Below are 23,819 nucleotides of genomic sequence, written 5' to 3' on the forward strand. Positions count from 1 at the left end.
ATAATGATATTAGGTAATTCTCAATATCTGAGGAAAACCTAGAAAAATTATGATTTGAACAGGAAAATAAAAAATAACAAGAAACTACCATAACTTAAAGTAAATAAAGCATAATTTGCTTTTATCTTTATCTTAACACCATCTTTGCATCTATATCTTAACACCACAGATATAGATGGAATTTCTTTTGATTCTTAGAACTTTAGATTTTCAAAAATTGTATTCTTATAGCATGATGTCAAGTATGTTGTTTAAATAATATTGGTTGAATTATATCTTTATATATCTCTACTGTGAACTCCCCCAGTGGCTCAGATGGTAAAGAATCTGCCTGCAGTGTGGGAGACCCAGGTTCAATCCCTGGGTTGGGAAGATCCCCTGGAGAAAGGAATGGCAACCCACTCCATGGACAGAGAAGCCTGGTGGGCTACAGTTCACGGGATCACAAAGAGTCGGACATGACTGAACGACTAATACACACATACCTCTATTGTATCACATATTCACTTGAATCATTTATTTCAGTATTTGTCTTCCAATAGATATTGGTCTCCCCAAGGTAATGATTATCTACTTTATATTCTCAGTTGGGCACACAGAAGTTCTCAATAAAATTAATATAGTAATTATCATTAATACACTATAAAAATGCTTTTTCCCAGGTAATTATAGAGAATGAATGCATTAGGAATTATACCCAAACTATAGGAAAAACAAGGGTAATGAATTCTACTTTATTTAACTTCTCCTTTCATATACACTGTCTTTACATATGTTTATAAAAATAATAGGAGTTCATAGTAAGGAATTAGGATAATAGAAAATAGATAAAGTACGTATCATAGTCAATCAGGAGATAATCACTGTTAACATTCTGACAATCTTAGTTTTTCATCAAGTACCTGAGTTTTACCTAAACAATGCTTCAATTTTACTTTTAGATTTTGTCTTCATTTAAAAAATTATTTTACAATCTTGATAGTCTTAATCGTGGACTCAATAACAGAACAATACCCTGATCATACTTGCTGATTCTAATGCTGAGCTAGCTAATCCTCAGGAAGTCAGGAATAAATTGAGAATTCAGAAGAATTGGAAATGGCTCTACAGAGGCAGGCGGATCCCTCAAGGCAGAACACAAGAGATTGGAAAACACCCACAAAAAGACTAGAGGAAGAGGGGCCAACACACATGAGCAGCAAAGCAGAGAAGCTTATCTCTGCATCTTCCCTCTGCTAACTTCTAGACTAGATCTTTCCGTTTTTAACATGAAAGTAATACAAATTAACCTTTTAAGAGTTTAAAAAAACTTTCTTTGAAATATCAACAGAATTTTACTTGTTCGGAGAGGGTATGTAAATCTGTGACTAATAAATAAAGGACTCTAGTGGCTCAGATGGTAAAGAATCCACCTGCAATGAGGGAGACCTGGGTTCGATCCCTGTGTTGGGAAGATCCCCTAGAAGAGGGCAGGGCAGCTCACTCCAGTATTCTTGCCTGGAGAATTCCATGGACCAAGGAGCCTGGCAGGCCACAGTCCGTGGGGTCACAAAGATTTGAACATGACTGAGCAACTAAGCACACACATACATGAGAATAATTCCTTTTTGGAACCAGTCTAGAAATACAAGTAAAAAGGGAGGAGAAATTATTTCAGCCAAAATTAGAAAAACGAGCCTTCTACTGTTCCACAATACTTGATATGGGATTAAATGTTCTATAATCAAGTTTTGATAAGAAATTTATCTAATGATTCTATGTATTTCTTATTTTGGAAATAAGTAAAAAATGAAAATATTTGTCACTTTTGTTAATATGAGCTTTGAATAAATCAATTTATGTGGAATGATAGCTTTACTAAATTTGACTCTCATACCCCTGGGAAACATAAAATTCAAGTATTCATGTTCAGATGAGAATTACAGTTTAATTTTACTTCTCATCTGTTACTCATCACTTACTATGTGGATATGCCTCATCACTTTTATAGGAGCCTTTACCACAGGCGGCAGTCACAGTTATTTTTCCCACCATCACGTCATCTGCATTATTTGCCTCCTACAGGATTTTAACAAAGGTTCAGTAATCATTTGTTGCTTAACATGAGTGAATGAATAAATTATAAATAAAAATCAATATTATATAAACCTAGCACAAAGTGTGTTTATACAATATTGCTCTGCTCTCATATTTCTGATGACTTGATAATAAATGGCAGAGACATGAAGATAAGCACATAACTAGAATGTGTTAAATTAATAGCTGCTTTGAGGATGTCCTTCTCCAAGCTGTCCCACACCATCTTTGGAAAGAGGCAGTAAACTAGACGACACAGCCTGGCAATTGTCCCTCAGTAAACAGGATAATTACTAACCAAATTAAATTGATTACATCAAGGCAGTTCTCACAGTCAATTCCTTTTTATTTCACAGATTGTTTATCTATTTACCTACTAATTCATCTATCTATCTGTTTGCAGGCTATATTCAAACATTTAAGTTTCATAATTTTTTAGCTTTCAAAGGTAAACCAAATGTGAGCTGGCATTTGCAGTCCTTCTCCTCTGACATATATTGACATATAAACAGCTTCACTGATATTTATGACAAATAAGATGAATTTAGGGTATTGCCCTCTGAGCCAAAAATGTAAAAAGTGACCAGGACCTCCCCTTGATGACATCACTTTTGCTTACCATGAAGAAATTGCATTGCATTGTACAATTATTAATTTACTGAATTTCCATTGCATGCAAAGGCAAAGAATTTAAATCTGCTGTCTAATATCTCCCATGAAAATTGAGATGACTCCTCATTTTCATTCTTAATTTCTGTGTCCATCCCATCTGGATAAGACTGAGCAAATGTCATAATTTTCAACTTTACCAGAAAACAAAGAATACTTCCAAGGGGATGGAACTCTCTCACTGAATGAGATCACCCATGTCCAATCACTGGTGACTCAGACAATAGTCTGTCTGCAATGCAGGAGACCTGGATTCAATTCCTGGATCAGGAAGATGCCTTGAAAAGGAGAATGACACCCACTCCAGTATTCTTGCCTGGAGAATTCCATAGACAGAGGAGCCTGGCCTGCTATAGTCCATGGGATCGCAAAGAATTGGACAAGACTGAGCGACTCTAACACACACATGTCCAGTTAACAAGTGGCTAAACTGAGTAGGTATACCAAGGTCTTGGCTACAGCCCATTATTGTCCTGTTGAATGTAATGCTTGTTTCTGGGATTAGATTTCAGGGTCCTTCAATAAGAAGAGGAGAGAAAGGGAGGTGATGTGTATCAAGTCATTCAATTAATTCTTTTAATTGAATCTTTGTGTGTGAAAATCAATCAGTCATGTCTGACTCTTTGAGACTCCATGGACTTTACAGTTCAATGAATTATCTAGGCTAGAATACTGGAGTGGGTAGCCTTTTCCTTCTCCAGGGGATCTTCCCAACCCAGGGATAGAAACCAGGTCTCCCACATTACAGGCAGATTCTTTACCAGATGAGCCACAAAGCAAGCCCAAGAAAACTGGAGTGGGTAGCCTATCCCTTATCCAGCAGATCTTCCTGACCCAGGAATCAAACCGGGGTCTCCTGCACTGCAGGCTGTTTCTTTACCAACTGAGCTATCAGGGAAGCCCCAATCAAATCTTTACTTCTCAACTGATGGGAGAGCGACCACAATTCCACTGAAGTAGGACAAATACCCTCCCACCATTTCTTTCTTCTTTTCTTCATTCCTTACTTCATTCAATTAAACATTTATTGCAGGGTCTACTGCATTGCAATTAGACACTTATTCTAATATATATAAGGTATATGATTAACATGACATAGTCTCAATCCCTTAAGGATTCACAACCTTCTGAAAGAACCATCTATAAATAAAAATTTAAAAAGTGAAGAAAATAGAGGCATCATCTATAATCTATAATCAAAGTAGCTAAACTATGCTCATATAGTTATATTCGTATGGTACTTTACAAAGGGCTTTCAAACTCTTCAAAGCCAGAATTATGTAGATATCATTAGAATTTTTTAAATTTACAAAAATGAAACTATGCAAAGTAAAACTTACCTTTCTTCCTCTTCCTATAAAAAATAAAAGAATAAATATATTATTTTATGCATACATAGTTATTAAGAATCTCAATATTATTTCAATAATTTTTATAGAGTCAGAATTTAATTTAAAAAGCTTTCCCTGTCACCAGTAGATAGAAATCCAAATTATTTTGCACCAATATTTTCATAAGAGGCAAAATAACATACCCTTAGGAAAATTCTGACATTTGAATATTCTTCACAACCTTCATATAGAAAAAAATTAACTATTAAAATTATAACTAATTATCTGCAATCAATATTCTCTATTTTTGGTTTTTATAGTTTTTTGAGTAGGTTATTCATTCACATGATTAAAAAAAAAACCTAAAATATATTAATAAAGGTATAGATTGTACAGTGAAAAATTTCCTTGTCCCCTTTTCTCTATGTCCCACATTTCACTTCTCACCAGAGGTCACTATTATTGATTTTCTTTTAGTCTTCCTAACCAAGAACATAATGGAACATTACATGTATTAAAGTCATTATTTGAGTTAGTAGTGTTCTAAAGTTTCCTTCAGATATATCTTAAATATTTTGTTTTGTTTATCCTTCATGCCTTCATCCTACATATTGCTATTATAAATGAGATATTTTTATTCCTACTATTCATTCTATGAAGTAATGTACAAATATATATATTTATTCCTATTATTCATTAATATTCATAGAATGAATAATAGCAATAAAAATATAATATTTATAATAGCAATATATAGGTGACTCAGATGGTAAAGAATCTGCCTGCAATGCTGGGGACCAGGAGTCAAATCCCTGGGTTTGGAAGATCCCCTGAAGAAGGGAATGTCAGCACACTAAGTATTCTTGCCTAGAGAATTCCATGGACAGACGAACCTGGAGAGCTACAGTCCAGGGCCTCACAAACACTCGGACATGACTGAGCGACTAACAAACATACATTCTATGAAGTAATTGTATATAGTATATCTATTAATTTGTTAATTTTATATTGCACTATCTTACTAAACTGTTTTGGAGCATTTTCTTACTCCATTCCCTAAGGTTTTGTAAGTACACAATTATATTTTCCATAAGTTGATCATTTAGCCTCCTCTTTTCTAATATCTAAACTTCTAACTTCTTGCTCTTGTCTCATTGTTTGTTCAGGTGCAGTTAAGAATGTTAAATTGTTCTGTGATAATGGAAATAAGGGTTGGTCAGAATTTTCATCTGTCCTGTGATGATATATTTATTGGTGTGTTCTCTGCCTCATATATTTAGTTAAACGGTCTCATCTTTGCCTTATAGTATCTTCGTATCAACACTGTTGTCAGTACTTTTTAAAATTATTCATCAAGGAATAAATTGGGCTTTCCTAAATCACCTATTTTCAGGAAGTCGTGTATTTTGCTCTTTTTTAAAATATTTGCAGGAGGTTGTGTATTTTGCTCTTTTTTTTTTAATATTTGCAGGAGGTTGTGTATTTTGCTCTTTTTTAAAAATATTTGCAGGAGGTTGTGTATTTTGCTCTTTTTTTTTAATATTTGCAGGAGGTTGTGTATTTTGCTCTTTTTTTTTTTTTTTTTTGCTACCATTGTCTCAATGTGCACTTATCCCCACAGGTTTAATTTTGCTTTCCTTCCGGGGATTCTGTGCAGATCATATCCACTTCAGGTAGCCCTTTAGTACTTTGCTCATCATTCCTCCCATTATATCTTCCTTACTGTGTGCATGCTAAGTTGCTTCAGTTGTGTCTGACTCTTTGCAACCCTATGTAGCATGTAGACCACCTGTTGTAGCCCACCAGGCTCCTCTGTCCGTGTGATTCTCTGGGCAAGAATACTGAAGTGGGATCTTCCTTATTACATGGCTAAAAGTTAAGTTTGGGTATTGATTCCAGGCCAGCTGTTACTGTTGAATGATATCCAAGAGGCTAATTGGCAAATTGCTGTGTAATGTTTCCATGAAAATACTTTGGAGCACTTCATTATATTTTCTGTTATTTACAGTGAAATTTAGGGGAAAAAATAAAGCCTTGACACTGTCTTGACAAGGGTGCATGCAAGCCTCCATTCATGACTGCTAAAACAAATAACCCAAAAGTTTAATATTAATCTTATCTGGTTCACTAAAACAGATAACCATGAACTTGTTTCTCTTATATGCAAGTTTTTCTAACATGTATACTCAAATACAGTCTTTGTTAAACACAAACACTTTTCTCCAAAAAAGAAGCTTTAAGAACCAATAATTTATATTATTATTTTCTCCAGAAAACCCATTCCATTCTCTTGTTTCTCTTAGCCAATATTAAAAGCATTCTGCATTTATGAACCTATGTAACAGAGGGTGCTGTGGCACTAAATTACATTAGAAATTATTACTCCATTTCCAAGGGTAAAGTTGGCACAGGGAAGAGAAATGTGTTTTTAGATCTCCTCTTAGACATTAATGGACTTCATAGAAAACCAACAAACATCTTGGAGGCATGAGCATGGATAGGGTAACAAAAGAACATCATAAGTAGTACAAAGAATTCTCAAATTAGACATAAACACTTACATGCAGCCCCCAAAATTCCTCGCTTACGAAGAAATAACTTTCTTTTCATTACTGTTAGATTAAAGTGGGTGAGTGAAATTATTATGCCAAAGACTACTGAATAGCAGCTTAATTATTCTCTTGGGTTGCTGAATTCTGAGAGCAAAAAACACTGTAACTATAAAGATAAGTCACTGGACAAATTCTGAGTTGGCCTTATGCATTCTTACCAAAATTGGTATTGCCACCTCCAGTTGCATGTGGACAGACAGGACAGCATTCCCCAGGGGGGGTTACGGGGTCAGCACATTCAAGCACATCCTGGCACTGTATCTTGTCACAAAGAATGGCACCATTGTCACAGACACAGATCTGGCACGGGGCAGGCTTCCAAATGTCCCTGTTTAAGTACATCTGACCATTCTGGGTGCAGGCTATTTCTTCACCATATCCTTCTAGAATAAGAAGAAAAAAAAAAGAGGTTAGTGATCTGAAATTTCAGAATCTGGGAAATATTTAGGAAGGTAAATTATCTTGTGGGTTCTAAAATATCTGGGCTAAGTGGTAACCTCCTAAGGAGCCAAACACAAATGAGCTTACTCCATTAGTATTTAAAGACAGACATGTAATTCACAATTAAATTATTATGAAACTTATATTGTAGCATGATGGGGGCAGGGAAAATGATCCAAAGTATACTAAATCAGAGTGCTTCCGAAAATCATTTTTGAAGATACAAATAATCAAGCAATGTAAGATCATGTTTGAGGGATAAAAGTAAACCATTTGAAAAGAGGGGGAAGAGTTCTAAACAGAATACATAATTTCAGTGTTTGGTAAACCCTATGTGACTTTAAACTGACTTGAAACTTCCCATTAGTAAATCCCACAACAGAAAACAATAAGTATTCAAATATCATGAAGAAAAACTTAAATTCATTTTAAACATTAAGATAAAAAAAGCGAATGGTGACCCATTCATGGAGTGGATTTCCGCTAAACATCTGAAAGTAGTTTCCTAAACTGTAGCGGAAATGAAAAGCTTATACAGCCAATGCATTAATTATCTTTGTATCAAAATTAACTAAGTCAGGACCAAGACAACATGGTAAGCTATTACATAATATCTGCCAAATACTTTTCTATATTTAGATTACAATTTAATGCAGATTTGGAAATATATATGCACTTTTATAAACACAGCAATTCTATTATACATTTACTATAAAATAAGCACATACATCTTTAACATTGTGATTCTCAAGAAACAAAACTATAGTAATTTAAAACACAACGTGGATCATAAATCCTTGCTTAATTCCTTTCATTTCCAATTACTTAAATTCAAAGCTCCTTTTTAAAGCCCAAAAGTCCTCCCAGTCCCTTCCTCCCAAAGGAATCAATATAACCTGTTCCCTTTGCCTGACACTGTATTTCGCTTCCTCAACTCCAACTCCAGTAGCTCACGATCACAGTTTGCTACCTGCCCCCCACAATTCTTCTCTAATCTCTAAAAGCAAACTTTCTTTATCTGATTGATATGCTTTATAGAACGCTTTAAACAACTCATTCATCCACCCATCCATTGATTCATCCATTTTGTATTATAAGCAAGGTAATTAAACATTTACTAAAATGGAACCTTTAGGCAAAAATGACTGCTTTTATAAGGTTTATCACAATTAGTATTTATTTATTTATTTTTACTTGTTTATTTTCTTATTTCCACCACCAGGCAATATAAAAGTGAGAACTAGTGTATCTTGTTCAGCGTGGTATTTCTAAAGCTTGACATCATACCTTGCATAGAATCAACATTCAACAAGTACTTGTTCAATGGATGGACATGAATGAATGAGTGAATCTAAATTATGGTTCACTAAAATTGTACCACTACTTTACAAAAATAAAACTAAAAATTTTTAAATGCATTTACAATAAGTTTTTGAAAAAATAGTTACATTTAGTAACATTTACATATCTTTCACAATAAATATAGTCAAATGCTAATATAGAACTACAGACAGAAATGATTTCAGTTTAAAGAGACATTAGTCTAAATATCCATCTTCATAACTTTAGAAAGTTTTTCTTGGATAACGTTCTCACTGCTCTATGGAATACTTTGCCTCACATATTTAGTCTCTCATCACAGTTATTTGGTAAACGGAAAATTGTTTTTAAAGCATGGCACCACATCTTGGCTTTTGTGCTATACATAAGAAAAGCACAAACTTTCTAATCTGTGTAATCTTCACCAACAGATGTTTATCACATACTATGTAGCTCATCAGTAAAATAAAATTGGCTCTGTCTATCCAGTGTTTGGAGAAGGCAATGGCACCCCACTCCAGTACTCTTGCCTGGAAAATCCCATGGATGGAGGAGCCTGGTGGGCTGCAGTCCATGGGGTTGCTGAGTGGGACACAACTGAGCGACTTCACTTTCACTTTTATGCATTGGAGAAGGAAATGGCAACCCACTCCAGTGTTCTTGCCTGGAGAATCCCAGGGACGGGGGAGCCTGGTGGGCTGCCGTCTATGGGGTCGCACAGAGTCGGACACGACTGAAGCGACTTAGCCGCAGCATCCAGTGTTACTATAGGCATGCTCAAGGAAGGAGAAAGTAAATATCTAGCTTTAACATGCTTTTCTGTGGAACTATTTTCAAAACATAAGAAAATAGTACCTCAAAAAAGCAAGTGCTACTTGTAGATGAAAAGTCACTTTGAAACAATGTAGTTCCAAGGTGAATGTTTCCATAAAACAATTTCCATAGAAATGGATTCACACTCATAGTCCATTGAGCTATTCCATTAAGTACCAAAAAATACTTTTGTTCATTAAGTTTCATGATTAAGACAGAAATATCTAATCACAAGGACTAAGTACCATTGGCTGAAAATGAGATCCACAAGTTCAATTTGCTTGCTTCTCCCTTGCCACACCCTGGGAGGCAAAAGTGTTCACGTGTATTTACAGAGGGTTAAGTGGGCATTCTGAAAGAGATCAGCTCTGAGATTTCTTTGGAAGGAATGATGCTAAAGCTGAAACTCCAGTACTTTGGCCACCTCATGCGAAGAGTTGACTCATTGGAAAAGACTCTGATGATGGGAGGGATTGGGGGCAGGAGGAGAAGGGGACGACCGAGGATGAGACGGCTGGATGGCATCACGGACTCGATGGACGTGAGTCTGAGTGAACTCCGGGAGTTGGTGATGGACAGGGAGGCCTGGCGTGCTGCAGTTCATGGGGTCGCAAAGAGTCGGACAGGACTGAGCGACTGAGCTGAACTGACTGAAGTGGGCGTGTGCCTAGCTAGTACTGCACATGCAAAATATTAAAAGCATTCTGCTCTCAAAAATATATACTATCGTTGTGAAGTGGATCTCAATTTCACGGATGAAACAATTATAAATGGGGAAATAGAGAATATGGAAAACAAACAACAAGACGACATACAATGATGTTGTTGATTAAATATCATTAAAATGTGTGAGAGCCTCTTCAGGGGTGAGTTATCCTGCTCTCTGTGTCTCCTTCAGGGTTGGGCTAAAAAGACACACTGTTTCAGACTTGTGTTAACTCATAGGTCAGTTTCTTCCTGAAAGCTTAAAACAGTTTTGACCTCAATCCAACTGACAAAGAAGTGGTCCGCTATCTTACTTTAAATGACAATGTTAAAAGTTAGTTTTATACTCTGAGTCATCACTGGTCCGTTTCCCCGTGAGGATTTATAATTAAATTTAGGATGATGTGGAAAGTTAGTTGGAATGCTTTTAAATGGCAAGGAGATGAAAAACCACATTCGCCGCTAAACCCTGCCTTCTCTTCCCCCGCACAGAATCCATGCACATCCCAGACGGCACAAAAACTCAGTGAACTCTCATTGTTCGTGTCTGAATGAAAGACATGTACAAAGAAACCCTGGGTGGAAAGTACAGGGTGGCTTGCAGCTCTCAAGTTTGTACATGGCAGTTGTGTACCTTATGATTATGTTGTCTTTTCTGTTTTCTACATAGATGTTTATTTAAATGAAAAGTAAAATAGAGGAAGCAAAATTGCAGCCAATTTGCAGTGAAGCAGTCATGACATAAGTATTTTATGAATGACAATATTATTTAAAAAACTAAGAATTTTTGTATGACATTCTGAGAGGGTCAATACCATCTTCCCGATTCCTCTATAGAAATCATAAAATTAATGCAAGTTGACATTAGCCTTTATTGAAGGCCCAGAAGTTTAAAAATCATTTCTTATAAAATCTGAAAAAGACTTCCAAAAACAAAGTACTTTGACACATGTATTTTTTCTCCATTTATATTTTTTTAACTTTCCTGTAATTGAGGAGGACTGATAGATATCTGATTGTATTGCCATTATTTTGTAATCTCTCATGGTGTAACTTACAGAAATTTTATCTTCCAAGCTACATGTTTCTTTCCAAATGTTCCAACAAACTGAACCAATCCATTGCAAAGTCATTGTCACAAATGTCTTAGCACTGATCTCTTAAGAGAGAAGAGATATATTTTATCTGACCATGTTTTGTTTGAGAGTAACTCAGTTGTTCTGTGTTTCTCAAACATCCTCATAGATTTGTCTTCTCACAAAGTTTAGGTGCTTTGGAATTTGGTTGTAAGAATTCAGTTCTTAATCACTAGATGGCAGACCAAATCCACCATCTTATTATAATAAACAGTTAAAAACTCAGCCATCAGAATTGCTGTTTGACAACTATGGGCCACACCCTATGGCTACATTTCTTTATAATTATACTTGTGCAAAAAAGTGTGAATAGAAATGGCCTTATTGAAACCTTTGACTATTCAGGAGAGATGTGATTCTATTTTTAATATTAAATTATTGGGCTTTACCTAAAAATTTTGAAAAATACACAAAATAAACCTTCCTAAGCCTATGCTGGACATTCTGTAGACATTGACTAAAGAACTTTCTTGAAGAAATAATATGCTCATCTATCACAGAAATTTTAAATATTTTATTCAGAGAAGTGTTTGGTCAGATCATTGTATCTCACTAGACTGTGAGCTCCTTGGGAGCCAGACATGTATTCATCTCGGTAATCTTCATACCCAGTGTTACATAATCAGGATGTGTACTATGGACCTCTATTTTGAAGGAAAGGGAAATGGGTCACTTGGTGGTTCTTGCTAAGTGTACCCCTGACATCTAGACGTGTGTGATCAGAAAGGAAGAAGTCCATATCAGTCATAGCAGCTCATATTCTGAAACAAAAAAATTTTAAGTTAATAGCAGTCCTCAGCCTTCCTTGGCTTCCCTGGTGGCTCAGACAGTAAAGAATCCGCCTGAAAAGCAGGTGACCTGGGTTCAGTCCCTGAGTGGGGAGGATCCCCTAGAGAAGGGAATGGCAACCCACTCCAGTATTCTTGCCTGGAGCATTCCACGGACAGAGGAGCCTGATGTGTTACAGTCCATGGGATGGCAAAGAGTCAGACGTGACTGAGTGACTAACACACAGCCGTCCTGGCCCACTTGGTCTAGATCCCTTTGGAGGTTATGGAAGTCTGGGCTGACATTATTTAAAGTTTCTTTAATTGCAAAAGTTTTTGCAGGGTTAGAATCATGGCAGAGTCAGCTGGTGTCCCCTGAAGCGGGCAGAGAATGCTTTACGAGGCAAAGAGGATGCAGCAGGGCAGCCCCTTTGGTCCCTATGGACCAAACCACAGACGCTGCCTTTACCAATGCACAGCAGAGCCCCAGCTGCTGGACTCAGTTCTGGAGAACCTTCCAAGGAAATCCCTCCCTTCCTTCTGCTCTCAAGCACTGTTTATCATCACAAGAGAGAGCCAAAGAGGTTAGAGTATTGAGTCCTTCCTTTAGACCCTTCTGACTCAGTGCCAACAGCTCTGCACTGATCCTCTCTCTTTCCCTGTCTGATCCCTCCCATTTAAAACATTAGATTCATATGAGGCCACCAGAGACAGCTGATAGTGCCACATACTTTGACAATACTTTTCCACCTCAGCCTCAAGGTCTGAGTGGGTGGAGAGGTGAGTAAGAAGCAGACCTGTGAAGTTTTGCATCTTTTATTACTTCAATCCACTTACAGATTTTTACTTTCCAATAAGCCATCTGAATTTAAATCTCTGTTTAGGATGATTACACAAATTATTACTTTCTTGTGTCCTTCTCTATTTTTTTTTTTTAACAATTGAAAAAAGTCAACTCTCAATGATTATTTAAGCTGAGTTGAATTTCTTTCCCACCAAGATAACATACTTAATATTCTAAAGCAACCTAATAACAATCAATTATGAAAACTTACCTTGAAATTTGAGAAAACTAATACATAGTATTTCAGTGAAACACAGAAATACAGATAAAATGAGATTAGAGAAACTGTACAAAGGTAGTTAGTTTCTTCAATACAATCATGAAAGTTTTCTGTCTCATGTCCAAGGGCTTTTTAGTTAACTAGTAAAGCTGCTGTTTTTCCTTTACTTAAAATGGAAAAAATATAAAGGAAACTTTTATATTGGGTACTACTTAGCTTTCCATGTATCATTGGGAAATCTAAATAACTGTGGCCAAAATGTGAAACTAAAACTGCACAGAATGCACATGCAATGCTCATCTATGGCTTTGTCTGGAAAACCAACTTTCAGTCTGGTAATCCATTTGACATAGATTTTTTTTTTCTCCAAACACAAGGCTCAATAATGAATAGCTGTAAAAACACCACAAAAAGAATTGAGCCTGCCTTATATTGAATACACTAGAAATGTTAGTAGTAATATCTCTAGCAAACTCTAGTCCTATTCTCAAATATTATATTAACCCTAAGTGAATAATTAAGCAAAATCTGTGCCACGCAAAATGTGTCTGCTTGCCTAAATGCATGAAAGGTTTTGAATTGTGTTGGATGAAGTCTGGGTACTTAATCTATCCCCAGCAATGACATTGCTTAAAATAAAGAAGAGAATCAAAAATCTGCCTAGCCACTTCTCTCTTCAAATGGGTACTATCATGAGTCTTATGTAGTCATGGAGATAAATTTATCTCCTGAGACTGTGGTCATGGAGTATCTGGAGATAAGTAAGTAGCAAATCCTGAGCAGTGTATAGTACCCACATTAAAGATTTCCTTCATTTCTTTTACTTTTAGCTCAAATGTCATTTTCTCCATGAAGCTACCCTGACCACCTTACAAAAAATTGAAAACTACCACACACAAACCCATGTCTCTCTCCATCTAACAATCCCTGCTCTATTTTTTCTTTAATGTGATATTTAGCACTTTTGAACCTACTATATTATTGTATTTTTGTCTATTTTTTGCCTCCTTGAGATAAATTTATAGCTCTATAAGGACAGATATCATTTATTCTGACTTGTCCATTGATATATCCTGATATAGCCTGGTATTTTAGAATAGTAGTCAGGATCATTGTATACGCTTATTAAATACCTGTTGAATTAATTTTTTAATTATTAGTTATTTATTACTTAGTTTATTAGTTATTTAGTTATTTATTAGTTATTTGTTTTAGCCACTTTAGGTGGTAGAGTTGTCTTATAATTGTAGAGTTATTATATGACCAAAAAGAGTTGTTGTTATATGAGAATATCTAGTATGGTATGTTCAAAAGAGTATAAAATTAAATATTATATATAATAAGACTTTTAGAATCAAGTCAACTCTATCTTATTTCTTTGCAGGTACATTTTGCGAGGTGGGAGCCTGCTGGGCTGCCATCTATGGTGTCACACAGATTCGGACACGACTGAAGTGACTTAGCAGCAGCAGCAGAGAAAATCTAGACATTACTGTAGTCAGTTTATTCCTTCTAATTCATTCTTTATTGGCTTATTCTTTATTCACTGCCCTCACTCTAATTAAATTGAACTTGCTCTTACAGTGAACTAAACATTCCACAGTTCTCAATGGTTCTTTAACCACATTCATTTTACTACCAATGATTCTAAAGTATTTTGAAGTGTCTAAAATGAACCTTCCAGCATCAGGGTCTTTTCCAATGAGTCAACTCTTCACATGAGGTGGCCAAAGTACTGGAGTTTCAGCTTTAGCATCAGTCCTTCCAATGAACACCCAGGACTGGTCTCCTTTAGGATGGACTGGTTGGCTCTCCTTGCAGTCCAACAGACTCTCAAGAGTCTTCTCCAACACCATAGTTCAAAAACATCAATTCTTCGGCCCTCAGCTTTCTTCACAGTCCAACTCTCACATCCATATATGACTACTGGAAAAACCATAGCCTTGACTAGACGGACATTTGTTGGCAAAGTAATATCTCTGCTTTTGAATATGCTATCTAGGTTGGTCATATCCAAGGAGTAAGCATCTTTTAATTTCATGGCTGCAATCACCATCTTCAGTGATTTTGGAGCCCCAAAAAATAAAGTCTGACACTGTTTCCTCATCTATTTCCCATAAAATGATGGGACCAGATGCCATGATCTTCATTTTCTGAATGTTGAGCTTTAAGCCAACTTTTTCACTTTCCTCTTTCACTTTCATCAAGAGGCTTTTTGTGGGGCAGGAGGAGAAGGGGACGACAGAGGATGAGATGGTTAGATGGCATCACTGACTCGATGCACATGAGTTGGGTGAACTCTGGGAGTTGGTGATGGACAGGGAGGCCTGGTGTGCTGTGATTCGTGGGGTCACAAAGAGTCGGACACGACTGAGCGACTGAACTGAACTGAACTGAAAGTGATCCTGAAGGAGCTCTTTGTGCACTATTATCTCTCGAGCTAACTTCTGAAACTCATTTCTAGTGCTTTCACTCTGAAGACATAACTTCTATGTTTATCCACTTGAGGATATCTAGAGACCCGAACTAGTATCCATAATACCCACTTTTGTCCTGATCTACCCTTGGCTCAGATGGTAAAGAATCTGCCTGCAATGAAGACCTGGGTTCGATACCCAAGGATCAAGGAAAGGAATGCAACCCACTCTAGTATTCTTGGCCTGGAGAATTCCATGGACAGAGGAGCTTGGCAGACTACAGCCCATGGGGTTGCAAAGAGTTGTACATGACTGAGCGACTATCACTATCACCAAGACTTAATTTATGTCTATTTTGTAGCTATTAAAAATTACAAGGTAATTTCTCTGAAGAACAGGAATGAAATGGATTTTACCCTTCTTTCTGGTATTCCCTTACCATCATTTCAGAATATAAATCTATCTCTTTAATTTCATGTTCAGCTTACCTACTATAATGCACATTACTGTATAGAAGTCACCTTATTTAAGGGTCAAGCCTCAACATCAGTCTCAACAGAGGACAAATGCTCCAAGAATATTCAGGAACAGAAAGAGAAGTCGTGGCCTTTCCTGAGAAGTTTTCTTAATAACTTTCCAGATGTACAACAAAGTTATTCATTGTAAAATTTCTGTGCTTGTAGGGAGAACAATAGACAAGAAAAGCAAAGATAGAAGGAGCAGGAAGAAGAGGAGGAGGAGGAGAAAAAGGGAGAAGCAGAGGGAGAGAGAAGGATGCTAAGATCAACAAGAAAGATAACCATTTCTTCTCTGATAAACTTTCACTACATAGAGAAGGAAGATCAATTTCACATTTCTTTAGCAAAATACAGAACTAAACTAGTGATATTTCATTATCCTATGTTGGATAAGAAAAAAAAAATTTTTTAATGGAATCTAGGAATTTGACCTGTAAAGCCATGTGCTTCTGAGAAGTTACTATCCTAAATAACTAAATGTTAGTCTCTCAGTCGTGTCCAACTCTTTGCGACCCCATGGACTGTAGCCCACTAGGCTCCTCTGGAGTTCTCCAGGCAAGAATACTGGAGTGGGTTGCCATTTCCTTCTCCAAATAAGTAAATGAGTGGAGAAGAAATTAAAATACCCTTATGTAGAGAAAATGTGAACAGGGACAAGCTTTATTACAATTTCAAAAGCTTTAAACTATTAATAATTATTAATAATTATTCAATACTAGTCCTGTTAGTTTTAGATTACAATTTTTTAAATTTCTCTTTAATAAACAAATGGGATCTAATTAAAATTAAAAGCTTCTGCACAACAAAGGAAACTATAAGTAAGGTGAAAATACAGCCTTCTGAATGGGAGAAATCAATAGCAAATGAAGCAACTGACAAACAACTAATCTCAAAAATATACAAGCAACTTATGCAGCTCAACTCCAGAAAAATAGACCCAATCAAAAAATGGGCCAAAGAACTAAATAGGCATTTCTCCAAAGAAGACATAGGGATGGCTAACAAACACATGAAAAGATGCTCCACATCACTCATTATCAGAGAAATGCAAATCCAGGCCACAATGAGGTACCACTTCACACCAGTCAGAATGGCTGCGATCCAAGTCTACAAGCAATAAATGCTGGAGAGGATGTGGAGAAAAGGGAACCCTCTTACACTGTTGGTGGGAATGCAAACTAGTACAGCCACTATGGAAAACAGTGTGGAAATTCCTTAAAAAATTGCAAATAGAGCTGCCTTATGACCCAGCAATCCCACTGCTGGGCATACACACCGAGGAAACCAGAATTGAAAGAGACACATGTACCCCAATGTTCATCACAGCTCTGTTTATAATAGCCAGGACATGGAAACAACCTAGATGTCCATCAGCAGATGAATGGATAAGAAAGCTGTGGTACATATACACAATGGAGTATTACTCAGCCATTAAAAAGAATACATTTGAATCAGTTCCAATGAGATGGGTGAAACTCGAGCCTATTATACAGAGTGAAGTAAGCCAGAAAGAAAAACACCAATACAACATACTGACACTGTAGAAAGATGGTAATGATGACCCTGTATGCGAGACAGCAAAAGAGACACAGATGTATAGAACAGACTTTTGGACTCTGAGGGAGAGGGAGAGGGTGGTATGACTTGGGAGAATGGCATTGAGACATGTATACTATCATGTAAGAAACGAACTGTCAGTCTATGTTCGATAAAGGATACAGGATGCTTGGGGATGGTGCATGGGGATGATCCAGAGAGATGATATGGGGTGGGAGGTGGGAAGGGGATTCAGGATTGGGAGCTTGTATACACCCATGGTGGATTCATGTCAATGTATGGCAAAACCAATACAGTATTTTAAAGTAAAATAAAGTAAAAAATAAAATTAAAAAATATATATCTTTATTTCATATTTTAATTATTTAATCATAATTTCTTAAAACATGATGACTATAAAAAGTATATAGAGGAAAGGAACACATATTATTTTCTTAAAACATCTGTTGAAAGATTTAGAGTTTTCAAAATAATTTTTATTATTTGTTCAATCCCAGATAGCTATGGAACACATTTTTGGGCTAATGCAATGGGTTAGCAGATGCTGAGATCAGAAGAGAAGAATGTAAAACATTTGCTAATGTGGAGGGTAAGACTTAGGTTGAACAAAAAGATTAATTAGGCTGTTTGTTAAAGGAAAATGTGCCTCAATTTCTCTACTCATTAATGTATAGGAAAAGATAAAATATGATCCTTCACTTTCAGGTGGGATGAAATATACTAGGATATGACAAATAAAGGAAGAAAGAATGAATGCTGCTGCTGCTGCTGCTGCTAAGTCACTTCAGTCGTGTCCAACTCTGTGTGACCCCATAGACGGGCAGCCCACCAGGCTCTCCCATCCCTGGGATTCTCCAGGCAAGAACACTGGAGTGGGTTTCCATTTCCTTCTCCAATTGTCCCTTAGTTTGAACATTTCACATGCTAGTAAGTTTATGCTCAAAATCCTCAAGCTAGGCTTCAGCAGTATGTGAACTGAGAAATTCCAGATGTACAGCTAGATTTATAAAAGGCAGAGGAAACAAGATCAATTTGCCAACATTAGTTGGATCACAGAAAAAGCAAGGAAATTCCATAAAAACATCTACTTCTGCTTCATTGATGATATGAAAGCCTTTGACTGTGTGGATCACAACAAACTATGGGAAACTCTTAAAGAGATGGGAATACTAGAGCACTATATCTGTCTCCTGAGAAACCTGTATATGGGTCAAGAAGCAACAGTTAGAACATGGAACAACTGACTGGTTCAAAACTGCGAAAGGCATATGACAAGGCTGTATATCATCATCTTGTTTTTTAACTGCTATGCAGAGTACATCATGTGAAATGCTGGGCTAGATGAACTACAGGCTAGAATCAAGATTTTCAGGAGAAATATAAACAACCTCAGATATGCAGATGATGCCACTCTAACGGCAGAAAGCAAAGAGGAACTAAAGAACCTCTTGATCAGGGTGAAAGAGAAGAGTGAAAAAGCTGGTTTAAAACTAAACATTCAAAAAACTAAGATCAAGTCATCTGGTCCTATCACTTCATGGCAAATGGATGGGGAAACAACGGAAACAGTGACAGACTTTATTTTCTTGGGCTCCAAAATCACTGCAGATGGTGACTGCAGCCATATAAATTAAAAGACACTTGCACCTTGGAAGGAAAGCTATGCCCAACTTAGACAGCTTATTAAAAAGCAGAGACATCACTTTGCCAACAAATGTCCATCTAGTCAAGGCTATGGTTTTTCCAGTAGTCATGTATGGATATGAGAGCTGGACCATAAAGAAGCCTGAGCACTAAAGAACTGATACTTTTAAATTGTGGTGCTGAAGAAGACTCTTGAGAGTCCCTTAGACAACAAGGAGATCAAACCAGTCAATCCTAAAAGAAATCACTCCTGAATATTCACTGGAAGGACTGATACTGAAGCTAAAGCTCCAATACTTTGGCCACCTGATGCGTAGAGAAAGATTTCATTGGGAAAGATTTAATCCAAATAAGTTAATGCAAAAGTGAATAGAGGCATTATTTAACCCATTTAATCAATATATATTTATCTAAAAAGTTTTACTCAATACTTGTCTAGTACCACAACACAGTTTAAGTCATAGGATAAGACATTTGGAGTCCGGCTTCCTTGCCAAAATCAATCAAAATACATAGAAGCTGAAAAGGTAATGAAACTTTCTTGTAGGAGAAAAAGTAAGTTTGCTCAAATGTATATTTCAAGAATTCATTTTTGAAAATTTGCATAGACATTGAAATTTTTATAAACTTCATTCTACTTTCTTCTTGACCTGTATGAGTCCCAGGCCCTTTTGAATTATCGTGTCATATCCTGGAAATCTTCCTCTGTGTGTTGCAGAGACCTCTGTCTAGTGCTATTTATTTCAATTAACTAGAATTCTCAGGAATAACAACCTGAGGGATTCCTAGGATCCCAAACAAAAACAATCTTCAATCATTTGGGAGAAAAAGTTAAATTTATAAAAGCAGACTTCAAGTAAGCTAGGAGTGAAAGGAATGCAGAAGTCCAAAAGGCATAAATTTGTGAGTAGATTGATCATGTATTAGCTGTCCTCCAAAGTCCTATTTGGTAAGAACATGTCTTTCAAACTCTCAGGCAGTCTAAATGCGCATCAGTGAGAGAGTGGAAAGCCACAGTTTACACTATCCACTGAGTCCCCACAGTCCATCTGCTCCCCTGTGCATGTTTCAGGCTTCCTTGGATGCTTTAGCCACCCAATAGCTTTGACATAAGATAGCTTTAAATCACAAAGTAAACGCACTGACTCTTGAAACAAACATCAGATAGCATAAAATATGCATTTTGATAATAGAGTTTACTTATTTAACAACTATTTATCTATCTGTTATTTTGCCGAACACTGGGAATACAGAGATAAGTTAACAAATTCCTCCCCATCCTCAAGAAGCACACAGACTTGTTAGGGAATCACTCCAGCAGTGGACTAGCAGGACTTAGTTCTTTAAGTATAAAGCTAGATGCAAAGCCAGGTTGTTGTGGAATATTTAAGAGGGGCACTTCATCTAGGCTAGAGGTCTGAGAAGTCAAAAGCGTCCTATAAATGTCCTTATTTCCTTTAATTTAATCCTTTTAAGGTATTTTTAAAGGGCCAAAACTAATATCCAAAATGGTTTCTTCCAAAAATTCACTTCCAAGCTGTATAATATTGTCACTCCTGGCTCACTGACTGGCGTGTAACTCCTTCTTTCTGCCAACTGGCTGGGATGGGTCTAAAGGAGCATGGGCCCTTCCTCTCACTCGTTTCTTCCTGTTTTCATTTCTTTGGCATCTGTTCTCCTGTCTGAGAGTCAAACAGCAGCACTCTTGTTTCTAAACCTCCCGATGCCTTTAGGTAGGTGCCTAGGAGGGGAGCAGGGATGTAGCTCATCAGTGGATGGAGCTGACCAGCAGTGCAGAAGCCAGGACAGCGGCGCCCCGCAGCACAGGAGCAATCAGCTGCCACCAATGACTAAGTCTGGCAACACTGTGATGAAATAGAAATGTGTTTTTCCAGGTCCAGTTCTACAGCCATTTGGAAATTCAGCACAACTGAATTAAAATACCATTCCTCAAAATTAGATACAGAATTCTGGATTATGCTCCCTTGACACTGTAGGAAGTCTACAATTGCTATATGGTATAACATTTAGCTTGAAAGACAATGAGCTTCCAGTTTATCTGGATGCCAGTTTATGATTTAGAAAACAGTAAGGAATAAGATATTAAATATCTGTACTAGAAATTCACTTTTTATATTTTATACTTAGCAAATCCATTCAAATCCATTTTCATACATTAGATAAGTATATATCAAGAGTCTATGTTTGACCGTATCCCAGAGAGTTACAAAAGTAAAAGACATATATCCTACTCCAGAAAAACTTTTAGTTGAGTAAATAAGAAGGAAGTTTATAAAGTCATGCATATATAAAATCATGCAATATAAAAACAAATATTTACCAAGGACTATCAAAACATAAATTATCTTCTATCCAGTTATTTCTCCAATGACCACAATTAGTCAAGAAAGCTCATTGTATATTCTAGGTTTGAGAAGTTATGGGTAAGAAATCTAAATGATGAGATCAAGATGAGCTGAAATATCTGAGGAGGGTGAATAAAAGTGGGGTCTAAAGTAGGTCTTGAAAAATGCAAACTCTTTGAGATAGTAGAGGTAAGGAAGATTGCCTGGAATGGGAGCAGGAACCACCTAAAAGGCATGGAGAGGAGGGCGAACATGTCATATTAGTAAGGAAAAGAGAGGGCATGTGAATTCTTGGTGTGAGCAACGCTTTTTCCTCTAGGAGGGTTTTCTTGACTTCCCTTTCCCACATGCTTCTCTGTGCTCTGATTTTATCTTATCCATACACCTAGCAAAATACCTGCAACAATCTGTCTATTGTTTGTTTACAAGTAAACACTACCAGGCTATACATTTCATGAGGGAGAACACATTTAATTTCTCTCTGTATTGTGAATGTAGAACAGTGTCTGACACACACAACATGTCCAACTCTTTGTGACCCTATGGACTGTAGCTCCCCAGGTTCCTCTGTCCATGGGGATTTTCCAGACAAAGATACTGGAGTGGGTTGCCATGCCCTCCTCCAGATCTTCCCATCCCAGGGACTGAACCCAGGTCTCCCACATTGCAAGCGGATTCCTTACCAACTGAGCTACGAAGGAAGCCCAGGAATACGAGAGAGGGTAACCTGTCCCTTCTCCAGGGGATCTTCCTAACCCAAAAATTGAACTGGAGTCTTCTACATTGCAGGAGGATTCTTTACCAACTGAGCTACCAGGGAAGCCCAACAACATGTCCAGTAAATGCTTATCGAATAAATGAGTAAGTGAATAAACAGAAGAATGTATAAGTAGCTTTCAGGAATATTAATCTAACAAAAGAATTGAAGATGAAAGCAAATGAGACTAATGGCCAGTACTTTTTAAAATATTATACTGTAATTAGGAGAAAGTCATTCTGGGAATAAGAGGGGTAAATCCACAGGACACAAGATAGAAAATACGCAGAGTGTGATTAACTATGGATGGGATAAGGTATTAGAAAAACTAGAAAATAACTTTCAAGGTTAATAATAACTTCAGGAAAGAATGGAGGAATTAACATCTATTGGATACAGTTGTGGATTGAATGTGTCCACCCAGAGGGTATGTTGACCTTTCTTGGAAATAAGTCTTTAGAAGATGTAATTAATTAAGTTGAGGATGAACTAGAATAGAGTTAGTCCTTAATCCAACATGCCTGGTGTCCTCATAAAGAGAGGAGAAGAGAGCACACAGAGAATCACAGACATGCGTGATAGAAGCAGAGGGACTAAAGTGTGGCAGCTGCAAATCAGGGAAAATCCAAGATTGTAAGGCAGATCCCAGGAAGGGGCAAACAAGGTTATCAGGTTTCTGAGAGATCACGGCCCTGCCAACACCTTGATTTTGGACTAAAGCCTCCAGAACTGTGAGACAATACATTTCTGTTGTTTCAAGCCACTCAACGTGTTACACTTTGTTATACGGCAGTCCTGGAAAACTAATACAGATAACTGCAGAGAAGGAGGATGGCCTTGACATTGAATGAAATCAAAGTTTTGGATAGATACATAAATTTGATTGGAAAAAATTATAAACCCTGTATAAGTCATATTTGGATGAATATTAAGGAATAACAATGAAGTATAAATATTAGTAGCTACTATTTATTCTGTTGTAAGAGCTAGGCTAAATTCCTATGTACATTTTATATTTAATCCTTAAACCACCCTGGTAGAGGCTTGGAGTCAATCAGGATTACAAAATTAGTGAGTAGCAGAGCCAGTATTTGAGCAACTACATCCTCCTAACTACAACATTCTAAATTAGACTGCTACCCTAGAGAGTATATAAAAGAAAGACAATTTTGTATATATAGGACTTAAACGTCACACTCTAACTATAGATTTTGAATATTGAGAATAATAACCTGACAATCCATATGAAGGATGATGAGCAAGAGGAGTCTGGACTGACTTGAAAGAAACATTTTAAAGAGTAAAACACTCTTAGAGATGAGGACAGGGAGAGGGAGTGTTGTGTGTTTTTTTAATGAGCTTGTTATCAAAGGGAAGCAAATGAAACATACTAAGAACATGAACTCCATTTTTTCTTTCTGTTCAGCTCCCAACTCTAAATGGTCAATATTTCATTTCCTGATGCTATGCCTGTGCAGCTACCAAATGTTACCATTCTAATATCCTGTGAAATTTCCCCTAGCTTTCCTGAGGCTTCACAGGATATTGATGGGGAAAACTAGCTCCATGATACAAATAAGCTCTCAGACATTTTGATGAGCATGGGTAGTTAATGACTGCATACCA

The 23,819-nt window shown here is 36.8% G+C and overlaps 1 protein-coding gene across 1 annotated transcript in view; it reads right to left on the reverse strand.

Moving 5' to 3' along the window:
- Positions 1–23,819, reverse strand: part of COL5A2 (collagen type V alpha 2 chain) — a 152,437-nt gene that overhangs the window by 68,987 nt on the left and 59,631 nt on the right. The window contains exons 2-3 of the mRNA XM_040227784.1: positions 6,847–7,071; positions 4,086–4,099 (exon numbers count right to left, since the gene is read on the reverse strand). Of these exons, the coding sequence (XP_040083718.1) occupies positions 4,086–4,099; positions 6,847–7,071 (239 nt within the window). The remainder of the gene's footprint in view (positions 1–4,085; positions 4,100–6,846; positions 7,072–23,819) is intronic.

Source organism: Oryx dammah, unplaced genomic scaffold (genome assembly GCF_014754425.2).
Source record: "Oryx dammah isolate SB20612 unplaced genomic scaffold, SCBI_Odam_1.1 HiC_scaffold_27, whole genome shotgun sequence".
Lineage (NCBI taxonomy): Eukaryota > Metazoa > Chordata > Mammalia > Artiodactyla > Bovidae > Oryx > Oryx dammah.